Raw genomic sequence first — 21033 nt, forward strand, 5'->3', positions numbered from 1 at the left:
GAAAATGAGTTTGAAGTGATTCTTTTTTTTATTCCAACTCCAAATTACATTGGGAATGAAGAAGTGAACTGGAGTGCTAGGAATGGAATGGACTGAATTCAATAGAACATAATAGAATAGAAGAAATATAATTGAATGGAATATAATTGAACTGAACCGAACTGAACTGAATTTAATTTAGTTTAAATTAATTTAATCTAGTTGAATTTAATTAAATTTAACTGAATTTAAGTGAATTAATTGGCTTCCTCTTCCCTCCATAAGGATACAGAGCATTTCAACTTCTCGTCAGGCCTGGAGGAAGGCAGAGACAGGTGTCCGTACGATCCTGCCAAGGGCTTCACGGGCCTCCTCATAGGTAATGAATACACTCCTAACATAAAGTCTCACACAGTCACGGTGTCTCTGTCTGCTACTGGTGAGAGAGAGAGAGAACATGCTGTCTTGTCCCTGCAGTTGAGTCCCCTTTGGGTAGCATTTCTAAATTCAGCGCTATGCCACAAACTACTTCACTGTCAGCAACATGTCTATGTGCTTGCTTACTAAATCATTTCTTTACCAGAAGCGTTGAATTAATGAGTTTAATGTTGGTATCAAGGCATCCGGTAAGGCAGTTCAGTTAGAATGAATCCATGTTGTTCACTGCAGGCCTGTAACGTTGGCAGTCAGACAAGCTGGGGAGCATCACGGGCTCTGTGCTGAAACACACACACAGATACTCACAGACACACATGTACGCACGCACGCACGCACGCACGCACGCACGCACGCACGCACGCACGCACGCACGCACGCACGCACGCACGCACGCACGCACGCACGCACGCACGCACGCACGCACGCACGCACGCACGCACGCACGCACGCACGCACGCACACACACACACACACACACACACACACACACACACACACACACACACACACACACACACACACACACACACACACACACACACACACGCGCACGCACACTGATGTCCTTTGTCCTCGTTGAACAAAGAAACTCTGTAGGGGACATGCTTTTCCAATAGTTCCATGTTTCAGCTTTATTCATACCAAAACATCCACTCAACAGCGGTTGAGTGGACAGCGATTAGTGCACCTACTCAGAGTTATATTCGCTGCACAACTCTTTTTCATAATACAAAAGAAAACATAGATCTGCACACACACCTGCCACACTGTACCTCGGGGACTTTGCTCCTCCAGACAAGGACACATGGTGGTTGTGGTGAAAGACTGGTTTATTATAAAGGTTTGTGGACAGTGATAGATCACCTGGTGCTCCATGTTGCCATGCAGAAGATCTCCCTGAGTGTGTGTAGTGATGGCTGGTTTAACCTGTGTGTACCCCCACCCAGCCCCGGAGCCCAATCAGTCTCACTCAGGCCATGTGAAACTCACTCAGGCCATAAACCAGTCATCATCCACACACATTCCCACAATAGAAAACAAACAATCCCCAAACGACCTCATTTCCCTTCCCCTTAGAGCATTAAACCCATCCAACGCCGGACTTCCCCCGTGCATCTCCTGCTTCTGATCTCATCTTTTCTCTCCATCTACCTCTCTGCACTTCTCCCTCCCACCAGAGGGGGAGATGTTCACGGCGTCGCAGTACGAGTTCCGCAGCTCTCCGACGTGCGGCGGAACTTTCCGCTGCCCGCCCTGCGGACGGAAGAGGCGCCGACGCGGTGGCTGCTGGGTACGTCACACGTTACGGCACGGAGGGCAGCGTCAAGCTAGCCGCCGGGGAACGTTAAGCTAGCCGCGCACGGCACAACATAATATGAGACATACTGCTGCTTTAAAATTAAAAACGCATTATAATAAATTAAATGCGGTTTTCTCTGAAGTTGAGCGTATTTCACCTCGAAAAATACGTACAGTTCAAATTGAAATGTAGTCAGCATTAATTAGAACTGAAAGGTGTGTCTTACACCCTGTTTGGTTTGAGGTACCTGGTGTGCTGCTCACCTGGTTCGTATGTGTGTGTGTGTGTGCTGTGTGTGCTCGTGTGCGTGCGTGCGTGTCCGTGTGTGGGTGCGTGCACCCCCCTCAGAGGCGGACTTTGTGGGCTCGGCGCTGCTGAAGGAGCACGTGAACAGCTCCATCGGCGACGACGACAAGATCTACTTCTTCTTCACGGAGCGGAGCCAGGAGCTCACGGCCTACCCCAGCCAGACCAGGGTGGCCCGAGTGGCCCGCGTCTGTAAGGTCAGAGAGAGAGAGAGAGAGAGAGGGAGGGGGAGGGAGGGAGAGAGACAGAGAGAGAGGGAGAGAGGGAGAGAGGGAGAGAGGGAGAGAGAGGGAGAGAGGGAGGGAGGGGGGGAGAGAGGGAGGGAGGGGGGGGGAGAGAGGGAGGGAGGGGGGGGGGAGAGAGAGAGAGAGAGAGAGAGAGAAGAGAGAGAGAGAGAGAGAGAGTGGGGGGAGAGAGAGAGAGAGAGAGAGGTTGAGAGCATGAGAGGTTGAGAGCATGAGAGAGAGAGAAGAAAGCGATATTAGAGATGGTTTTCAATGTACCTCTTGATGCTGTGCAAAGCTCAGACTTGCTCATAAAAAAATCATATAAATACAAAATATTCAAATACATCATTCAAAATAAAGTTCTTTCATAGCGAGAGAGAGATAGAGAAAGAGGGAGAAAAATAGGGAGAGCGAATGAGAGGGAGATAGAGACTCTCTCAGTCGCTCATTCTCACTGCCGTAAATCACGGCAGTAGTTTGCTGGGTCAGGGGGAAAGCATACGCTCTAACAGGCCTCAATGACTTTAATAGATTATTTAGCGAATTAAATTACATAATTCAGCACATTAAGTGTCACACTCTGTAGTAACAGGAGGTGAGCATAGTAAGGTTTGATCTTGAGGTAGGAGTGGGGTTCATCGGCATTGCACGGGTCATTTTGTCAGGGCTTAAGCCCTTAAAGCTTTTTATTTTAGCCCTGAGTATCATCTTAAATTAATACAAGCCTATGTGGTAGGGCCGGGCGATAAATCGAATTTTGATCGCGGTTTCGATTATAGCGTGAAACGATTAACATAATCGAAACAATTGAGTTTTAACAGCTGGACATATCTGTATATTATTTTAGATTGGAACATTTTATTTTTTAAAAAAAATTGGTGTATTTTTTTTTAAGGCGAATTTTCAAAGATCTCAGTTACAACGTTTTTTTTGGGAGAGACATGCTGAATAGGTCCAACATGTTTTCAAACTCATAAATAATCGTTTGAATAGTCGTGACTTCAATATTGACCAAAATAATCGTGATAATGATTTTTCCATAATCGAGCATCCCTACTATGTGGAATTTAGTGTGTTTAGTGAAGGACAGACTCCCACTATCCTTTCAGGAAAACAGTCGCATTGCAGTCAAACAATATCTTCATTCTAGACAAGCTCCCCATTTTAGTCCAACCAGATCGCGGCTCCCTTGCAAATAGTGTCTCAAAGCCAGTCAAGGACCCTGCTATTACACCTACCGGCAGGTTGGTCCCGCCTCCATCAGTATACCCTTACGGATGCATCCACTTGAGATGCTGCTGGACCCCCCATGCGGTCTCGGGCACGGCGAGGTCAGAACTCACAGAATCAGGCAGAGCTCAAAACGTGTACTGCAGATCTATTGTTTGTTTGTTCATGCGGCGTGCCGGGCCAAAGTGGAATTAGTTTGACAACGAGAAAAACTTTGGGCGCTGCTCTCCCCAGCAGGAAACACGGAGTGGGTCTTAATGCATCTCAAGAGCGGGAAATTAGAGACAGACAGCCTCAGATGATGGAGAGAGAGAGAGAGAGAGAGAGAGAGACAGAGAGAGAGAGAGAGAGAGAGAGAGAGAGAGAGAGAGAGAGAGAGAGAGAGAGAGAGAGAGAGAGAGAGAGAGAGAGAGAGAGAGAGAGAGAGAGAGAGGAGAGAGAGAGAGAGACAGACAGCAGGATGATGGCGAGAGAGAGAGAGAAAGAGAGAGAGAGAGAGAGAGAGAGAAATTACAGCAGCAGATGATGGCGAGAGAGAGAGAGAAAGAGAAGAGAGTGACCGCAGCAGATGAGGGAATGATATAGAAGAGAGAGAAAGCACAGCAGCAGATGAAGTAGAAAGAGAGAAGAGAGAGAAAGAGACAGCAGCAGATGAAGTTGAAAGAAGAGAGAGAGAGAGAAGGGACAGCAGCATATGACGGAGCGAGAGAAGAGGGAGGAAAGAGACAGCAGCATATGATGGAGCGAGAGAAGAGAGAGACAGCAGCAGATAAGAGAGAGAAGAGTGAGACAGCAGGTGATGGAGAGAGAAGAGAGAGACAGCAGCAGATAAGAGAGAGAAGAGAGAGACAGCAGCAGATAAGAGAGATAAGAGAGAGAGACAGCAGCAGATAATAGAGAGAAGAGAGAGACAGCAGCAGATGAGAGAAAGAAATGAAAGAGCAGCAGATAAGAGAGAGAAGACACTAGAGACCGCTCGCAGAGGATGAAGAGGTGAACATTGCAGCAATACACTGCTGTGAACTCTTATAAGAGAAAGCGATATCCCTAGACAATAATGTTAACGTTAATTTTCAATGATCACAATGTACTTTGAAGAGATAAAGGCTCAATGGTTCGTAAGAAAGCATCCAAATAGAGCTTGTCTATCCTAAATATATTCTGGGGGAGGATTCACCCCCCCCCAAACCCCAAAACCCTGCAGGGGTCGGGTCTAAGCCCAGAATGTCCTCAGATCCTCGCTACGCCCTTGGTGGGGTTTATCATGTCATTATCTGGGGGAGTGATTTCTGAGCAGAGGAACCGGTGGATTTGAGATCGTGTCCCAGTCCCAACGCAACGCGATTTCCAGTTTCCTCTGACCTTTGTAAGGTTGGGTTTCTGAACAAGAATCGGACAAAGCAATATCCAAACCGTTTATGTACCCTGTACCGGAAGTCCTCCCCCCTCTCCAGCCTCTCGCCGCTCAACCCATGAACCTCCGCCCCCTATCTCGCCCATGACCTCCAATCAGAGCATCCGGTTCTAGACGTTCCCTCCCTGTTTCTTCACTCAGAAGAGCTGGCTGCTATGGCGCTGTTACCAGGCAAACTAGCACTAACTATCAAACCCAGCCCCCCCCTCCCTCCCTCCGCTTTGAGAGGCAGACTCTCTCAATATCCCTCTTCCAAACCCTCCCCCTCCTCTTCCACCACCTCCTCCTCCTCCTCCTTCCCCCTCACTTCCCTCCTGATCACCATTACCAAGACAGACAGGCAGGCAGAGAGGCAGGCATGCCCAAGCAACTATTCCTGGCAATCTTGTTTTCTCCCCCCACACTCAATCATCACACTTTAACTCTGGCTCTCGCTCTCTCTCTCTCTCCTCTCTCTCTCTCTCTCTCTCTCTCTCTCTCTCTCTCTCTCTCTCTTTCGCTCTCTCTCTCTCTCTCTCTCTCTCTCTCTCTCTCTCTCTCTACCTCCTCCTCCTCTTCTCTATCTCTCTTCCTTTCTCTCTCTCCCTCTCCTCCTCTCCTCCTCTCTCTCTCTCTCTCTCTCTCTCTCTCTCTCTCTCTCTCTCTCTCTCTTTCGCTCGCTCTCTCTCTCTCTCTCTCTCTCTACCTCCTCCTCCTCCTCTTCTCTATCTCTCTTCCTTTCTCTCTCTCCCTCTCCTCCTCCTCCTCTCTCTCTCTCCTCTCTCTCTCTCTCTCTCTCTCTCTCTCTCTCTCTCTCTCTCTCTCTCTGTCTCTCTCTCTCTCTCTCTCTCTTTCTCTCTCTCCTTCTATACCTCCCCCTCCTCCTCTTCTCTCTCTCTATTCCTTTCTCTCTCTATCCCTCTCTTTCTCTCCCTCCTCTCCTTTCTCTCCCTCCTTCATCATCTCACCTCTGTCTCCCCATCTCGTGGCATCACTGTCCGGCCGGGCTTGCAGCCCAACACCAATCCTGGTATTGGACCAACTCCACCTTCGCAATCACGGCCTCCAAAGGAGTTAACCTCTAAAACACCGGGTGGAACTTCGGAAACGTCGATGAGGCTTCCAGACCCTCTCATTAGTTGCTGCTGCTGCTGCTGCTGCTGCTTCCAGTGCAGCAGCAGCAGCAGCAGCAGCAGCAGCAGCAGCAGGCAGCAGCAGCAGCAGCAGCAGAGATGACAGTTCTGGAGCGCTGGCAGCAGCCCAGGTCCGAACCAGGCCACCCGCCGCAACCCCCCCCAACCCAGGCTCCTTAGCCCCTTGAAGGCCTGCTGGACCAGGGTTTCCCGAACCACGGGTCGGGGATCATCAGGGGTCAAAGGGCCGACCTCCGGAAAAAATATTAAGATTCAATATTTGATTATTGACAGTTTCTCGGCCATCACACCACATTGTTTAATGTAAAAAAAAATCAGCCTCTTCATTATGACACGAATGTTGATTTGTCAATTACGGTCCTGCATGTGTTCCGGCTTGTTGATGGAGGTCTCGTTGGGCCCTATAGGCTCAGGGTCCCCCCACGCTCCACTGGGCTCTGGCTTTAACCGGTTTGAGGAGGTAGCCGTACTAGACGTGCTGGTGACGTGACCAACTGCCACGGGCAGTTAGCAGGACTGGAAGCCTGTCCCTTTTCTCCGTCCTTTGTCATCGCAATCATCCAGGCTGTCGCATCTGTGTTCCCCGCTGCCAATCAACCATCGCTTTTCCCCCAGAGATAATTACGCATATTAGCGAGTAATGACGTCGGTTGTGTGTAAAAATAACACCTCTTTCTAGAAGCGTGAAAAGGCAAAAATAGCCGGCCTTGTTCTGCCGCCGTGTGTTCACGCAGGCACGTTCTTGTTCTCAGCGTTTTTCCCGGGACGCTGGTTTTCCCCGATCCGGACCGCAGAGTGCTAAAAAGCCGCTAGCTCCTAGCGGGTGCGAATGAACGCTAGCTGGTTGCCAACCGCTAACCCAGATTCAACCCGAGGACCCTCAGCGCACACACGAGGGAACCATCCGGAACCACAGATTGCCTGGGGGGGTTTACCGCAGAGGCAACGCTAGCAATCTAGAACGTTCCTCTGGTTAAATATGCCATTGCATGCTCTTGCGTATGACTTCCCATCTGTGCCTCGCTAGGACTTTTCTTGGTCCCGTCGGGCTAAGGCACGATGATGAGACGGGGACTTGATGCCATCGACGCGCTCGCGGGCGTCGACTTCGTATATGAGTGTTTTATTTTATTTTTGAAAACCCCAGCTCCTGTTTTGTTGTTCCGTTCCTGAGCTACCTTTGAAACCCAGAGCACCGGCTTCATCAAGTCTTCCAGACGCGTTTTTCTATATTTTTTTCCCCCCCCCCATCCCTTTCTTGTGATTTTCTCAGAGACCTGGCTCGTTCTGACGGAACAAAACAAACCAATCGTGTCGACCGCCCATCGGCATCAATACGAATGCAGGCTCCTCTCTTCCCCTCGTCCTCATCTGAAACCCTAATATGTCCTCATTGTTTTTGCGGATGTCGTTGTTGTTGTTGTTGTTGTTGTTGTTGTTGTTGTTGTTGTTGTTGTTGTTGCTGTTGTTGCGGTCTATATCTCAGAACAGAGAGACAGGCAGGACAGGGGAGCTTTTATATTCTGACAAGCGTTTGAGACACCTTGCAGAGAGCCATAAATTAAGAGTGATGGAGCTTTGTTTAATTTAGACCAACCTAAAAAAAGAGGGCTATCCATCTACAGCATCTCTCTGGCCTTTCTCTCTCTCTCCCTCTCTCTCTCTCTCTATCTCTCTCTCTCTCGCTCGCTCTCTCTCTCTCTCTCTTCCTCTCTCCCTCCCTCCTCTCTTCCTGTCTCCCTCCATCTCCCCCTCTCACTCCCACCCTCCTCAATCTCTCCCTCTCTCTCTGCCTCTCTCTCTCCCTCCCTCCACCCCTCTCTCTCTGCTCTCTCTCCTCCCACCCTCTCTCCCTCTCTCTCCTCCGTTTTCTCCTAAATTAGGTGTTCTAAATCACTCCTTTCAGAGTAGCCTCCTCTAGCCCTGTCTCCGCCCGAATGCAATTAGAGGGAATGTGCTTCAGTCGGCACAGTGGGAGCCAACGCACCCGCGCTCGGCCACGCTCCCTGGAACCCCTGTGCCCTCCTTTTACCAGCATTCCTGTACCCCATCGCGCCCCAATGTGTGTGTGTGTGTGTGTGTGGGTGGGGGTGTGGATGTGGGTGTGTGTAGGAACAACTGATTTATAAAGTCAATAGCAAATCTATCTTTTATTGGCGGTGTGCACGCACACAACACCTGCATGAATCAGCGTTTATGCCTCAGCCATGCATATGATGGTGTGCGTATGTGCTGTGTGTGTGTGTGTGTGTGTGTGTGTGTGTGTGTGTGTGTGTGTGTGTGTGTGTGTGTGTGTGTGTGTGTGTGTGTGTGTGTGCGTGTAGGTTTGTGCATGTCAGATGGGCGAGTTTAATATATATCCCGCGGAGTACATCAATGTCATGACTTGGGACTTGGCTCATGCCTAACGTGTCTCTCTCTCTCTCTCTCTCGCTCTTTCTCTCTCGCTCTCTCTCTCTCTCTCTCTCTCTCTCTCTCTCTCTTTCTCTCTCTCTCCCTCTCTCTCTCTCTCTCTCTCTCTCAATCCCTCTCCCTCTCCCTCTCTCTCTCTCTCCGGGTCTGCAGAGCGACTGGGGCGGCCAGCGGACCCTCCAGAAGAGGTGGACTTCCTTCCTGAAGGCCCGGATGGTCTGCTCCGTGCCCGACTACGAGCTCCACCTCAACATCATGCGGAGCGTCTTCGTCCTGCAGGAGGCCGACGCCCACTCCTCCGTCTTCTACGGCGTCTTCGGCCTGGAATGGTGAGAGGAGGGTTCACCCCCGGTGACGGGGCGCGACGTTCGACTGGATACTTGTTTGATTTGTTCGATTTCAGCTTATTTCTAGACTGAAAAAATACACAACTCTGCGTTGTGTATTTTTTCGTCGTAGTAGTAACTCTTGAAGTGGAAATCAAGGCAACTTGCCAGGTTGGATCAGAGGGTCGAATAGATTGTTTATTCGAGGATGTAATACAGCACAGGTACAGACTTTGGTGGAATAGTCTCTTTTTTGCCTTGGACCATTCGAGGCTGAATACTTTAACGAAAAGCCTCAGCCAAAGAGTCTTAAGAGCAGGCATGTACCCTCTTGCCCACCCTTTCCGGTTGGAAGCGATTCTGTCCTGCACTTAGCGGCTGTGCAAACGGTTCCACCGAGACGTCAGACATCCGTTGTGCTGCTGGCGCTGTTACCGTAACACCAGCCCGGCAGAGACAGCCTCTCCATAAAGGAAGTCCGGGACACCGTGCTGATGAACTGTGTCAGGGAGCACGGACGGTGCGCCGGGGAAAAGCACTTCTACAACAGACCCGCAGCGAAGCGGGCAAAACGCGATTCATAGCAATCGCTCACAGTTAACCGAACAAAATCCCAATGCACCGACGGAGTGAATAAATCAGGTGGAAACCTGACACACCTGGTGGTGTGCATAAGAGGACGGGCTCTACAGTTTCTTTCGAAACAACAACACGGATTAACTTGCCCGATGCACGGGCGATGTTCCACTCGTTCCTTCTCACATTCTTTCTATTCTTTCTTTCTTCTTTCTCTCTCTCTCTCTCCTTCCTTTCTCTCATTATTTCGTTCTTTCTATTCTTTCTGTCTTCCGTCCATACTCTCTTTCTTTCCTCCTTCTATGCTCTGTCTTCCTTTCTCTCCCTCTCTATCTTTCCTTTCTTCTGTTCCCTGATTATCATCCTTTCTTTCCTTTCGCGCAAATGAACGGAAGAGGCTGAGACGATACCGTGATGTACGGGGCCGGCCAAACAAGCAGGTGGAGGTAAAGAGCTGTGACAGGAGACTGACTCAGGTGGCCACGTATGCTAAGTAGAAGTGGCTGCGGTCGGGGAGGGTGTGATGACCGTCACGGGGCCCATGGCTGTCAGGAGGAGCCTCCTCATTGTGTATAAATGCTGAGAGTTCTGCTGCAGAAGACTTGGCCCGGGGGTATGTGTTTTAGATTTGACAGTCGAGAGGAGTAGAGCAGTGGAGCTGTAACAATATCTCCCTCTCTCTCTGACGCTTTCGCTCTCCCTCTCGTCTCTCTCTCTCTCTCACACTTTCAATCTCTATATCTCTCTGTCTCACTCTCTGTCTCTGTCTCTCTCTCTCTTTCTCTCTCTCTCTCTCTCTCTCTCTCTCTCTTCACCACACTTTGAGGATATCACATTTCAGCTTCAATTTCTATCTGTTACTACGTCTGAGTTTCTTCTCTTTCTCTCCTTCTTTCGCTTTGGTTCCTTCTCTCATTCTTTCTTTCGTTCTTTCTATTCTTTCTGTCTTTCTTTCCTTCTTTCTGCCTTTCTCTCTCTCCATCTTTCCTTTCTCTCTTTCCTCCCTTCTATCTTCTCCTTTCTCTCTTTATTTCCTTCTTTCTTTCCTTTCTGTCTTCCTGTCTCTCCCTCTCTATCCGTCCTTCCTTTCCCTCCCTGATTACCATCCCTTCTTCCCTCCCACTGTGTGTCAGGTTAAATACACGCAGGGACTCACCTGAAGGAGGGAGCCCTTCGCCGTGTGTTAGCTCATCCAGTGCGGGCAGCAGTGACTAATCCCCCCATGAGGGACATCCATTAGCTGTAGATGCCTCCTGTTCAGTCGCCTCTCGTTTCTCTCGCTGGAATGGGTTTGAAGTCCCGGCGTGGAATCACAATGGCCTCGGAGAATGGGACTCAGACATGTCTAACCGTGACTAATCTACCCTTGGGGGAGGATTAAGTTTAGGGGTCACCTGGACCCCCCCCCCCCCTACCCCCCGTTATCTACTCATGCTGTTGTCATTTGAACAGCGTGAGTCTCCGCCGATACTGATTGTAGTTTAACATTTATTCGAACAATATAACACTAATTATATAAACGTGTGTCTTTATGACTGCTTGATTAAATCTTTAATGACTTGCCTTTGCACGAAGGCGGTAACTCTTCATTATCTCATTAAAATGTGTTTGGTCAACTAGGATCCCAGAATCCCTGTTGGTTTGTGTTTCTCTGATCATTTGATGTTGCCGCTCAATGCGACTACAACATTCCAAAGCATTGATTGTCTCACTGAGGATTCTTGGTTAATGCAGCAGAACCCTTCACTGACACTCCCAGTGCGACTTCCCGTGATCATCAATCAAGCAAGTGTTGCACGAGGAAAAAGATGGCATCACCGACGGTTTTAAAAACCCAAATCAACATTCTGAAATGAATTTCTGAACTTGGAATTGGAACTAAATAATAACGTTATCAGCTGCTTCCAGAGAATCTGAATCAACCGTTCTGTTCTGGAACAGTAGAAATTATTTTGTTTGCATGCACTTTTTCGTTCTTGTTAATATATCGCTATAGTTGTCGTTTTGGTTCATTGAACTGTTACCCAGCCATGGTTGTAATGGTGTGTAGGAGTGGACCTGTTCTTTCAGAAGGGCAGAGAAAAGACCAACAAAGTGGACTTAGATCACCGGTCACTGACTCAGACACAGACTCAGCCTTTCCATCACAAAATACACCGTAGAAGTAACAGACCCCAGAAAGAAGTGATTATTTCCTGCCAACGGAAAACAAGTTGCTTGCCGACTGAGCGTGAGTAAACTCGAGTTAAGAAGGGGGGATTACACCAGCTGTCAGTGATATGATGAATGCCGGGTTTCAAACCCCCAAGATAGCACTGTGACTGTGAAGAAGAAGAAGATGAGGAAGAGGAGGATAAAGAAGAAGAAGAAGAAGATGAGGAAGAGGAAGAAGAGGAGGATGAAGAAAAAGAGGAAGAGGAGGAAGAAGAAGAAGAAGAAGAAGAAGAAGAAGAAGAAGAAGAAGAAGAAGAAGAAGAAGAAGAGGAAGAGAAAGACGAAGAAGAAGGAATCATGTGGCTAAGCCCACAGCATTAGCCACATGATTCACCCCCGGAACATTCTCCTGCGTTTGTTTACCCTCGCCTCTGTCATCGGAGGTGTGCGTGCTTTCTAATGGGTCGGGAACCCGAGCTGCGTGACGCTGAGCCCCCAGTTAACACAAAGGAGAACACAGTGTTGAATAATGAACCGTAGCACACCTTCTCTGACTGTATTTTGACCGTGGCCGGTGTCGTGTTTCAGGAAGAACATCAAGGCGTCGGCCATCTGCCAGTACTCCTTCGCAGATGTGCAGTCGGCCTTCGACGGGCCCTACATGGAGGTCCTGGACTCGAAGTGGAGGGAATACACCGGGAAGGTTCCGGAACCAAGACCCGGCTCTGTAGGTCCCAACACCCACACCACCACACCCTTAACCATCACCCCAGCATTCCCACTACCATATACTATATTGCATTTCATTTTTATTCTCCCTGCATTAATTTATCTTTGCCCTTAACAGAAATGATAGATCAATGTCTGTCTCGCCTTCTATTCTCCTACTTTCATGTCGATCTCTCTGTTCTTTGACTCACTCACTATTATGTTTGTGTCTGTCTGCCTGCCTGTCTGTCTGTCTCTCCCTCCATGTCTGTCTGGCTGTCTGCCCTGTCTGTCCATCTTATCTGTTTTCTCTCACCCTGTCTATCTGTCTGTCAGTCTCAACTGTCTCTCTCACCCTGTCGGTTCTCTCTCCGTTTCTGTCTCCAGTGCATAACGGACGTGCACAGATCCCAGGGCATCAACTCATCCCGGGACCTGCCTGACAGCGTCCTCACCTTCGCTCGACGGCACCCCCTGGTGGCCGGCCAGGTGCATCCTATGGGTGCACGACCTCTGATGTTCAAGAGGAACGTCAATTACGTCAAGATTGCTGTGCACAAAGTGACGGCGCTGGACGGAGACGTCTATCCCGTGTTCTTCTTAGGAACCGGTGAGTCGATGGGTTTGGCGTTTTTATTTGAGGCATTTCATTCGAACTGAAAGCTCCTCAAATTTTTTTTTTTCCAGCATGTTTTACTTAGAAAAAAAACGGGACATGGGGAGGGGAAAGTAGGCACGACGTTCTTGGCTGCTTCGTGATTAAATTAAATTAGGTTGCTTGCGTGTACAATTACACCTGCACATCATTGCTATCCAACTGTAACCTAGCGCTCACTCAAAGTTTGCCTTTTGCAGCAGATGGATGCTATTTATGATTATATTCTTGGAGGAACCTTCTACTTGTCCAAAAATCATGCTTTAGAGGAAGTGATTACATGAAAATGTATTAAATTGTTATACATATTGCTTAATTAATTAATTGGTGCTCTATCTATGCATGATTTATATTCGTGGAGTTTTTGGAAATGGTCTATCAAGGTGAGCAAACGTCACTCTTCCTTCCCGGTGAATAGATAGAATGCCTTGTTTACATCTTGTCTGTTCTAATTAAAGCCTGTTCTGTCTCTTAGATCACGGTTGGCTGCACAGAGCTGTAGACATCGCTGGAGAAATGCACATCATTGAGGAGCTGCAGCTGTTTGATAAGCCTCAGCCCATAGAGAGCCTAGTCCTATCCCCAATCATGGTATGCATATAGATCTATTATGTATATGTTTATGTATGTATGGCAGTCGACCCTGCCACACATACACACACCTCAGTGGATCTGCTGGGCTCCCCATCCAGGGCACAGGTAGGTGTTGCATGGAAGCCAGTTTACCGGAGTCGGTAATGCGTTTGCATGCATCGCAGATGGTGAATGTCACGTCTCTCTCCCTCTGGAAGCGTGTGCGGGGGCGGCTGCTTTAACCCGTGTGCCTTGATTACCAAAGGCCCCCTAGCTCTGTAACCTCAGCCAGCCCCAGAGTCCAATCAGCCTGACTCAGGGCCAGGTGAGGCTGCTCAAACCAGCCGTCGACCAGCCACGCTCCCCAGAATGTTTAAAGAGACGCAATTTATTTAAGAGGCATTTTTTCCTCTCATATTCGTTGAAATTCTCCTTGCATCCCGACAGCAATCAATAAATCAAATGCTCTGACCTAAAAAGTAAAACCCTGTCTCTGAAGCCATGGCAGGTCTCTGTTTTTATTTTAATTTTTTGCACCTGTTTATTGCACACCTGTTTATTTGCACACCTGTATATTTGCACACATTTTGTACTGTTATCTCTAAATAACAGCTACTTCTACTTCTACTCATGCACATGGACCATCCATTCCACTTTTTCTATAGGCTAGGTATTGTGGGCTCATGGTTTTGTTTAGGTGGGATATGTATGTATACATGTGTTATGTTGTGTTGCGTTGTGTGTATGTATGCTAGCTGCTAGAACACCTACATTTCTCTGCTGAGATGAATAAAGTATATTGTATCTTATCTTATCTTGATAATCCCGACCAATCATTTCACTGATCCCTGGCCCTCTCACAGCGAAGCGTGTTCGTGGGCTCCTACTCCGCCGTGGTGCAGGTACCCATGGCAACCTGCCGGAGGTACACCTCCTGCTACGACTGCGTCTTCGCCCGGGACCCCTTCTGCGCCTGGGACAGGAAGAGCTGCGTTGAGATAAGGCCGCACGGCCAGAGGTGGGACTCACAGACGGGCACGCGCAGACAGACAGACAGACAGACAGACAGACAGGTGTTGGGAGAACATGCATATACACACACACACACACACACACACACACACACACACACACACACACACACACACACACACCACCAACCCATCGACTCACAAAGGCACATCCAAACATGCACCAAACATGTTGTGATTGGTAGAGGAGTTGTTTTGTATCCGGGGCTCATTCAGTCTGCATGAGCGAGCGGCAGATATCTTAATCTCCATTACGGCTCTAATCGCACCGCCCCCTACTGTGCGGTCTTTTCTTTGTGCCGGGGGATACGGCCCAGCTAATGAAGCCAAGCCCAGGTTGATTTATGGGCTGTTCTAAACGCTGAGCACTGAAATTAATTGAGATATACCGTTACAATTCAATGACTTTAAAAGTGGTTTCAGGTCGAACCTGACCCAGGATATTATCAGAGGAACCAGGGGCTGCAGGAACAGCACAGGATACGGTATGTGTTGTGACACACACACCTCTCTCTCTCTCTCTCTCTCTCTCTCTCTCTCTCTCTCTCTCTCTCTCTCTCTCTCTCTCTCTCTCTCTCTCTCTCTCTCTCTCTCTCTCTCTCTCTCTCTCTCTCTCTCTCTCTCTCTCTCTCTCTCTCCCCCTCCCCCCCTCCCTCCCTCCAGGAGTGGTCCTTTTTTGAGATTGTTGCAGCCTAAAATGCCTGATGTTGCGTGAGCTTTTCGAAAAAGTTGCCATGAAAGTTGCGGTGTTTTTTAGGTTTTTGTTGCATTACAATGCGAGAGGAAGTGAAAGTTGCGATAAAAGTTGCGAAAGTTGCGATTTTCCTGTTCAATATTAAGTTATTACTGAAAAAAATATTAATTAAAAGAACAAAAACACTGAGAAATGGTCCCATGAATAATTGATTCTAGATACTTTCCGCGCTGGGAATTGACTTGGATACAACAGCCTGTGTCATAGTGATCTGCCGTCTGACGTCCTGCCTGCAGTTCTTCAATTCTGTAGTTAGGCATATGTTTCGCGGTGGCAAAATGCTTATCAATGGAAGATTTATGCTTATGTTCCACCACAATGTTACAAAATAATTTTCCGCCGCTTTCATGTAGAATGCCAGGATAATGCTTTTCGCGATCTTTCGCAGTTACTTTGGTCGGCAAGTGTGAAACGTTGGACGCGCACATGCTGCATGAATGCTTGAATCGCTTGAACGTAAACACAGAAGTAAGGCGGAAGGTAGTTTGTTGACGTCAGTTCAAGACGATGCCACTGATTGGTCAAATTTGCAGGAAAGTTGCGGTGGTTGGTTAAAATTGCAACACACCCCTGAATTCGCGGTGATTAGTTGATGTTGCGTTGAAGTTGCAAATCGCGAAATCCTGGAGGGTCGGTCTCTCTCTCTCTCTCTCTCTCTCTCTCTCTCTCTCTCTCTCTCTCTCTCTCTCTCTCTCTCTGTCTCTGTCTCTGTCTCTGTCTCTGCTCTCTCTGTCTCTCGCTGTTGTTCCTGCTCTCATCCTTTCTATAATTCTGTCCTTCTTTCTGTCTTTCTTTCTTTTCTGTGTCTACCGTTTTGCCCACCCCTCTGATTGTCCTTCTGGCCTGCTGTTCCCCAGTGGCCCAGCGGGGGCGCTCCGTCATGGCGGGCGACGACGTCCTCCTGCAGTGCGAGCTGCACTCCAACCTGGCCACGCCCCGCTGGACGCTCAACGGGCGTGAGCTGCAGGGCTACAGCCTCACCGGCGGCTACCGCGTGGGCACCGACGGCCTGCTGATCGTGGGCGCCCGCCCCGCGCAGGGCGGCACCTACCGCTGCTTCGCCGTGGAGAACGCCATCTGGGTGCCCGTGCGCCAGTACTCCGTCCGCGTGCACACCGACCCCGGTCTCCACGGCGACAACGCCGACACCACGGGCACCCCGCCGACCCCGTCGCCGACGCCGGACCCCACGGAGTCCCCCGTCGCCACGGGCGGCCCCACCGAGCGCCCGCTGCCCTCCCCCCCCGCCCCGCTGCCCTCGGCGTCCGGGTCGGGGGGCACGTACCGCCACATGGAGGCGGTGTACGTCTCCCTGGTGGCCGTGCTGGGCGGGCTGTGCCTGGTGCTCACCGTGGTGCTGCTGTACGTCAGCTGCTGCACGGCCGCCGGCAACCGCCGCCGACGCCGCGCCCGCGCCCGCAAGTTCTCCCAGCAGGGGCTGCAGATCCTGGGCGAGACGGAGGGGCGGCGGCGGCGGGGCAGCTCGCCCCTGGAGCTGCGCACCATCTCGGGCCACTGCAACGGGCGGCTGGGCGCCCGCCACTCCGACTCGCTGTCCAGCCTGGACGACCCCCTGGACGGCTTCCTGCAGATCGTGGCGGGCGGCCAGGGGCGCGGGCTGGTGTCGCCGTGCGAGACGCCGCCCGCGGCCCCGCCCTTGCCCCCGTCGGCGCACTCGGCTCCGACGCCGCCGCCGCCGCCGCCGCCCGAGTTCGCCAACGGGCTGTCGGGCACGCTGCCGTCGGTGCTGCGCAAGATGAACGGGAACAGCTACGTGCTGCTGCGGCAGGTGGACCAGGAGGGCACGTCGCCGCTCTACCACTCCTTCACCGAGGAGCTCAACCGCATCCTGGAGCAGAGGAAGCACACGCAGCTGGACGTGCTGCCCGACGAGAGCTCCATTTAGGCTCCGCCTCCGCCCCCCCCCTCGCAGTTTAGGCACCGCCGTTTGTCGATTTATGATTTATCCCCCCGAGAGCGACCCCTTGTGGCAGGGAGGACTAGCTGGGGTTAAACGAGAGGGTGGCTGATGCTGTTGTCGTTTCTACAGTGTTACTGTCCATGTGGGCTTGGTCTGAACTGGAATATCCCGTCCCTCCCCCCCTGCTGTGACTCTTGCTGCCCGTGTATTTCAGTCCACACTGGAGGATCCTTAACTTAATTTACATTGAGAGGAAAAGCTGTGAAACACATGTGGGACACCGGCCTGACGGTACCGCGTGTAATGGCCTCATTGAGTCACACTAAGGCAACGAGGATGCTGGTTGAAACGATCCTACCTCAGCAGGGAGTGGGAAACGGATCAGTGACTCAAAGACCCTTGGAAAGACCTAGGTGCCTTTGAGCAAGACACCGCTCTTTGCCTGTTCCCGGTTAACCGATGATCTCTCTGAAATCCTTCGAGAGCGGTGCGATGCGTGGTTGAGTGGGTGTATCAGAGGCACGTTTCACTCTTAAGTGGCCAAAATAGCTTGGAAAGCGGAACTACGGAAGTCAAATGTATCATCTGTACTGTTTGAAACAGTCCAAACCAAATGGGAGATGGGATCGTTTATTTTAAGAGACACTCAGAGATTCAGAGGAACCCGCTCCATTGAAGCACAGCTTGTTAGACGAATATTACTTTAAGACAAAGCATATTTTAAACCACCTTTGTGTATAGAACTGGTATATATAGCATAACTGTTATAGCAAATAGTAGCGGTGCGATTGGTCCGAATGGTAGCAAAATCAAAACTACTTTTCTTTTTTTCTACTGACCTGGTTCTCGTTGGATTTCTCTGAGTGAGTGGGAGGAGGACTGTCCTATTAGCAGGCGGTAGTTCATCATGTGGAACAGGGTCGGGTTGATTATTAATCAATGACACCTGCTGACACCGTGCTGGTGCAGGGACCTCCTGGGGTTGTCTCTGGTGAGTGGAGCGGAGAAGATCAGGACGGGTCACTGATACATTCGTCTTTTGGGATGCGTCATTGTGACGTACCTCACCTTCCCTTTCAACACTAACCCTAACCCTAAAGCTGTTGTTAACAGAGTGACCGATACTCATCCATAAACTTTCTCAAGTCACATTTTGTCGTCAAAAAAAAAAATGTGCAGCGTTTAAAAAATGCTAAAAAAAAATAACCCCAAGAGAAACAACGGCAAATTAGTGTTTTTTGTGTTCCTTGCCATGACCATCCGATGCTGGCGACATGCCCAAAGCTACATGTCCAAAGTAAAGGACCTTCACACTGACGAACCTGCGTCATGGCAACCCAGTCCCCCCCCTCCCCCCAAATGCCCTCAGCCTTTATCTGACGTCAGCGCAGCACTAAAAGAACCATCACCTTTTGGAAAGGGCTCACCGAATGACCTTGGTGTGGAAGGACCGTAATGGCTTTACATCTGTACTAATTAGCTTTAAAAGGAGTGTAACCTTGCACTTGAGGAGCCCGCCGTTACAGGGCTGTCCTGGCCGCTGGCGGATCGATGGGGGCGCGTGTGTGTTCCTCTTGTTGAGTCAGCGCCGGTGGGTTCCCTGGAGGCTCCCGGCACCCGGGTTGAGTGTCCGTCACGACACGAGCGACGGCAGAAGCTTGTCCCCTGTCTGGCCGCTGAAAGAGAGAGACAGCAGGAGAGAGGGGTAGAGAGAGGGAGGACAGGAGATTGAGAGCAGCGAGCGTGTTGGATTAATGGGGTGAGGCACCAGGGATAACATACCGGCCCTGTTTGATAACAGTTGGCAGACCCAGAGGATCCTTCATTGATTCGGTGTCTGTAGCGGGGGACGTGGCGTTCGATCTGAATCTGGTCCAATTGGAGGCACCAGGTGGATCAAAGCTGACCGATCTTCCCTAACCTTTCTCTCACCCTCTATCTCTCTCCCTCTCATCTGTCTCACCCTCTCTCTGGCTCTATTTCTCCATCTCTCTCTCTCTCTCTCTCTCTCTCTCTCTCTCTCTCTCTCTCTCTCTCTCTCTCTCTCTCTCTCTCTCTCTCTCTCACCTTGCCGCTCTCTCACCCTCACTCCATCTCTCACCCTCAGTCTATCTTTCCCATACCCTAACTCTCTCACCCTGTCTCTCTCACCCAGTCTCTCTCACCCTGTCTCTCTCACCGGCACTCTCTCTCTCTCGAACACCCTCTCATCATCTCTCTCTCTCCCCCCCTTTTCCCTCCATTGTAACCTGCCTGCCATCTCTCAAGGTCTCCACTATTGGCTCACAAATTGCTCGGATAGCCACTAATCAATTAGAAGTGCTCTTCCTTCTCCCCAAAGAGCTCCTGTCTTGTGCTGCTTGTAATTTGCGATGAGAAGGATTATGGGATGTGGGTTCCTGCTAGTGCTGCCGGATTAGCATTTAAACGTTTGGTTCACGAGCCAAAGACTTGTGATTTATCACACACACACACACACACACACACACACACACACACACACACACACACACACACACACACACACACACACACACACACACACACACACACACACACACACACTCTCTGTTTGTTTGACTGTGTGATTTGCTGGTTTGGTTAATTAGGACCAAGGTATGAGTCCAGAGGTGAAGTAGACCTGCTATTTGATTAATTATGGGCAAACCAATAGTTGTTTTGTCTTTTCATAGATATTCCGGCTCTTCCAGTGAATGGAAAACACAACAGGAATATTCTCTTTTCATCACTCTGAAGGACTCTGTTTACAACCGGCATGGAAACAGGACGTGATGTTGTGTGTTCTCCTGTGGTCAGAAAGATCAACGGAAAGCATCCTTCCCTTCTGTTTCTCTCCGTACACAAAGACGCGTCAGGCTCCCCGTCGACGGCGGTCCACAATAGGCCCACGGACCGTGCTGAGAACCGCCAACCCTGGAAGAAACAGCCTTGGATCGTGTGGCCAAAGAAACTGCCGTTTTCACAAGAGACGTCACGATTTGCACTTTTGTTGAAACAACTTTAACGTGGTTCTACCTTTTCGTAAACGACAACAATCTTAGCTGACTGTGTATAGTATTGGTATTATTTTGAAATGTAAGCCTGCGTACTATACAATAGCTTAAGATAACAGTTACTACCTATTTGTAATTTATATACCATGTTATATTTATTTCCATATATATTTCATTCCCGCTGTCCTTTGCACAGGCATGAACCACTTTGCATCATCTTGCGAGAAAAAGGAAACGTAATCATTTTCTGTGTCGGTAGCCCTGAGGGAATGTCAGCCAGATTTCCAAGGAAACATGTTCACACACACATGGATCCGATTCTATCGGCTCACACTGCCGGTACACGGGGGGAGAAGGTGGGTTGTCACGGGCCCTTCTGCCCCTGCCTATCGCTCCTGAACCCCCTGGAGCCAATCGGTCACCCATTCGATTTGATTCAATTCAATTCAAGTCAATTCATACAGCCAGTTATCAAATGTATAGTCTAAAAGGGCTTAACAGGCCTTATATATTTACGACAGCTTTTATGACAAAATTCGATGAGATTTTAAAAAGTATATTTAGATCTATAAAAAGCAGTGACAACAACTAAAAAACACATGGGGGAGGCTCCAGAAAAGGAGCTAATTCTAGCGCAAGGTCTCTTAGGTAGTAGCTAAGCAACAGCATCTCTGTTCAGAGAGTGTTGCAACGCTAGTGGCCGGCCACATGCTGTCATTTAGCATCAAGGAGCTTGGTTGTGATGTGTTGTGATGCTTGATGTTGCTGGTATATCAATTTTCCCAAGGGAAAAACTTGGGACGGTTTTTAGTGCGAGATAATTTGATACAAAACAACAAAAAACTGAATAAATATTTTCATATTGACGCCATGGTTGTTCAT

General features: G+C 49.6%; 1 protein-coding gene across 1 annotated transcript; it reads left to right on the forward strand.

Moving 5' to 3' along the window:
* Positions 1–258: 258 nt before the first annotated feature.
* sema4gb (sema domain, immunoglobulin domain (Ig), transmembrane domain (TM) and short cytoplasmic domain, (semaphorin) 4Gb) lies at positions 259–20705 on the forward strand (the record flags this gene model as incomplete). The annotated part of the gene is given in 11 exon segments (XM_060037214.1): positions 259–358; positions 1596–1634; positions 1637–1708; positions 2066–2220; positions 8593–8768; positions 12084–12222; positions 12591–12813; positions 13334–13449; positions 14295–14449; positions 14886–14947; positions 16074–20705. Coding segments are annotated over 11 exon segments (2286 nt in total), but the record flags the coding sequence as incomplete, so codon positions are not given.
* Positions 20706–21033: the final 328 nt, after the last annotated feature.

The sequence above is a fragment of the Gadus macrocephalus genome, chromosome 18, assembly GCF_031168955.1.
Source record: "Gadus macrocephalus chromosome 18, ASM3116895v1".
Classification (NCBI taxonomy): Eukaryota; Metazoa; Chordata; class Actinopteri; order Gadiformes; family Gadidae; genus Gadus; species Gadus macrocephalus.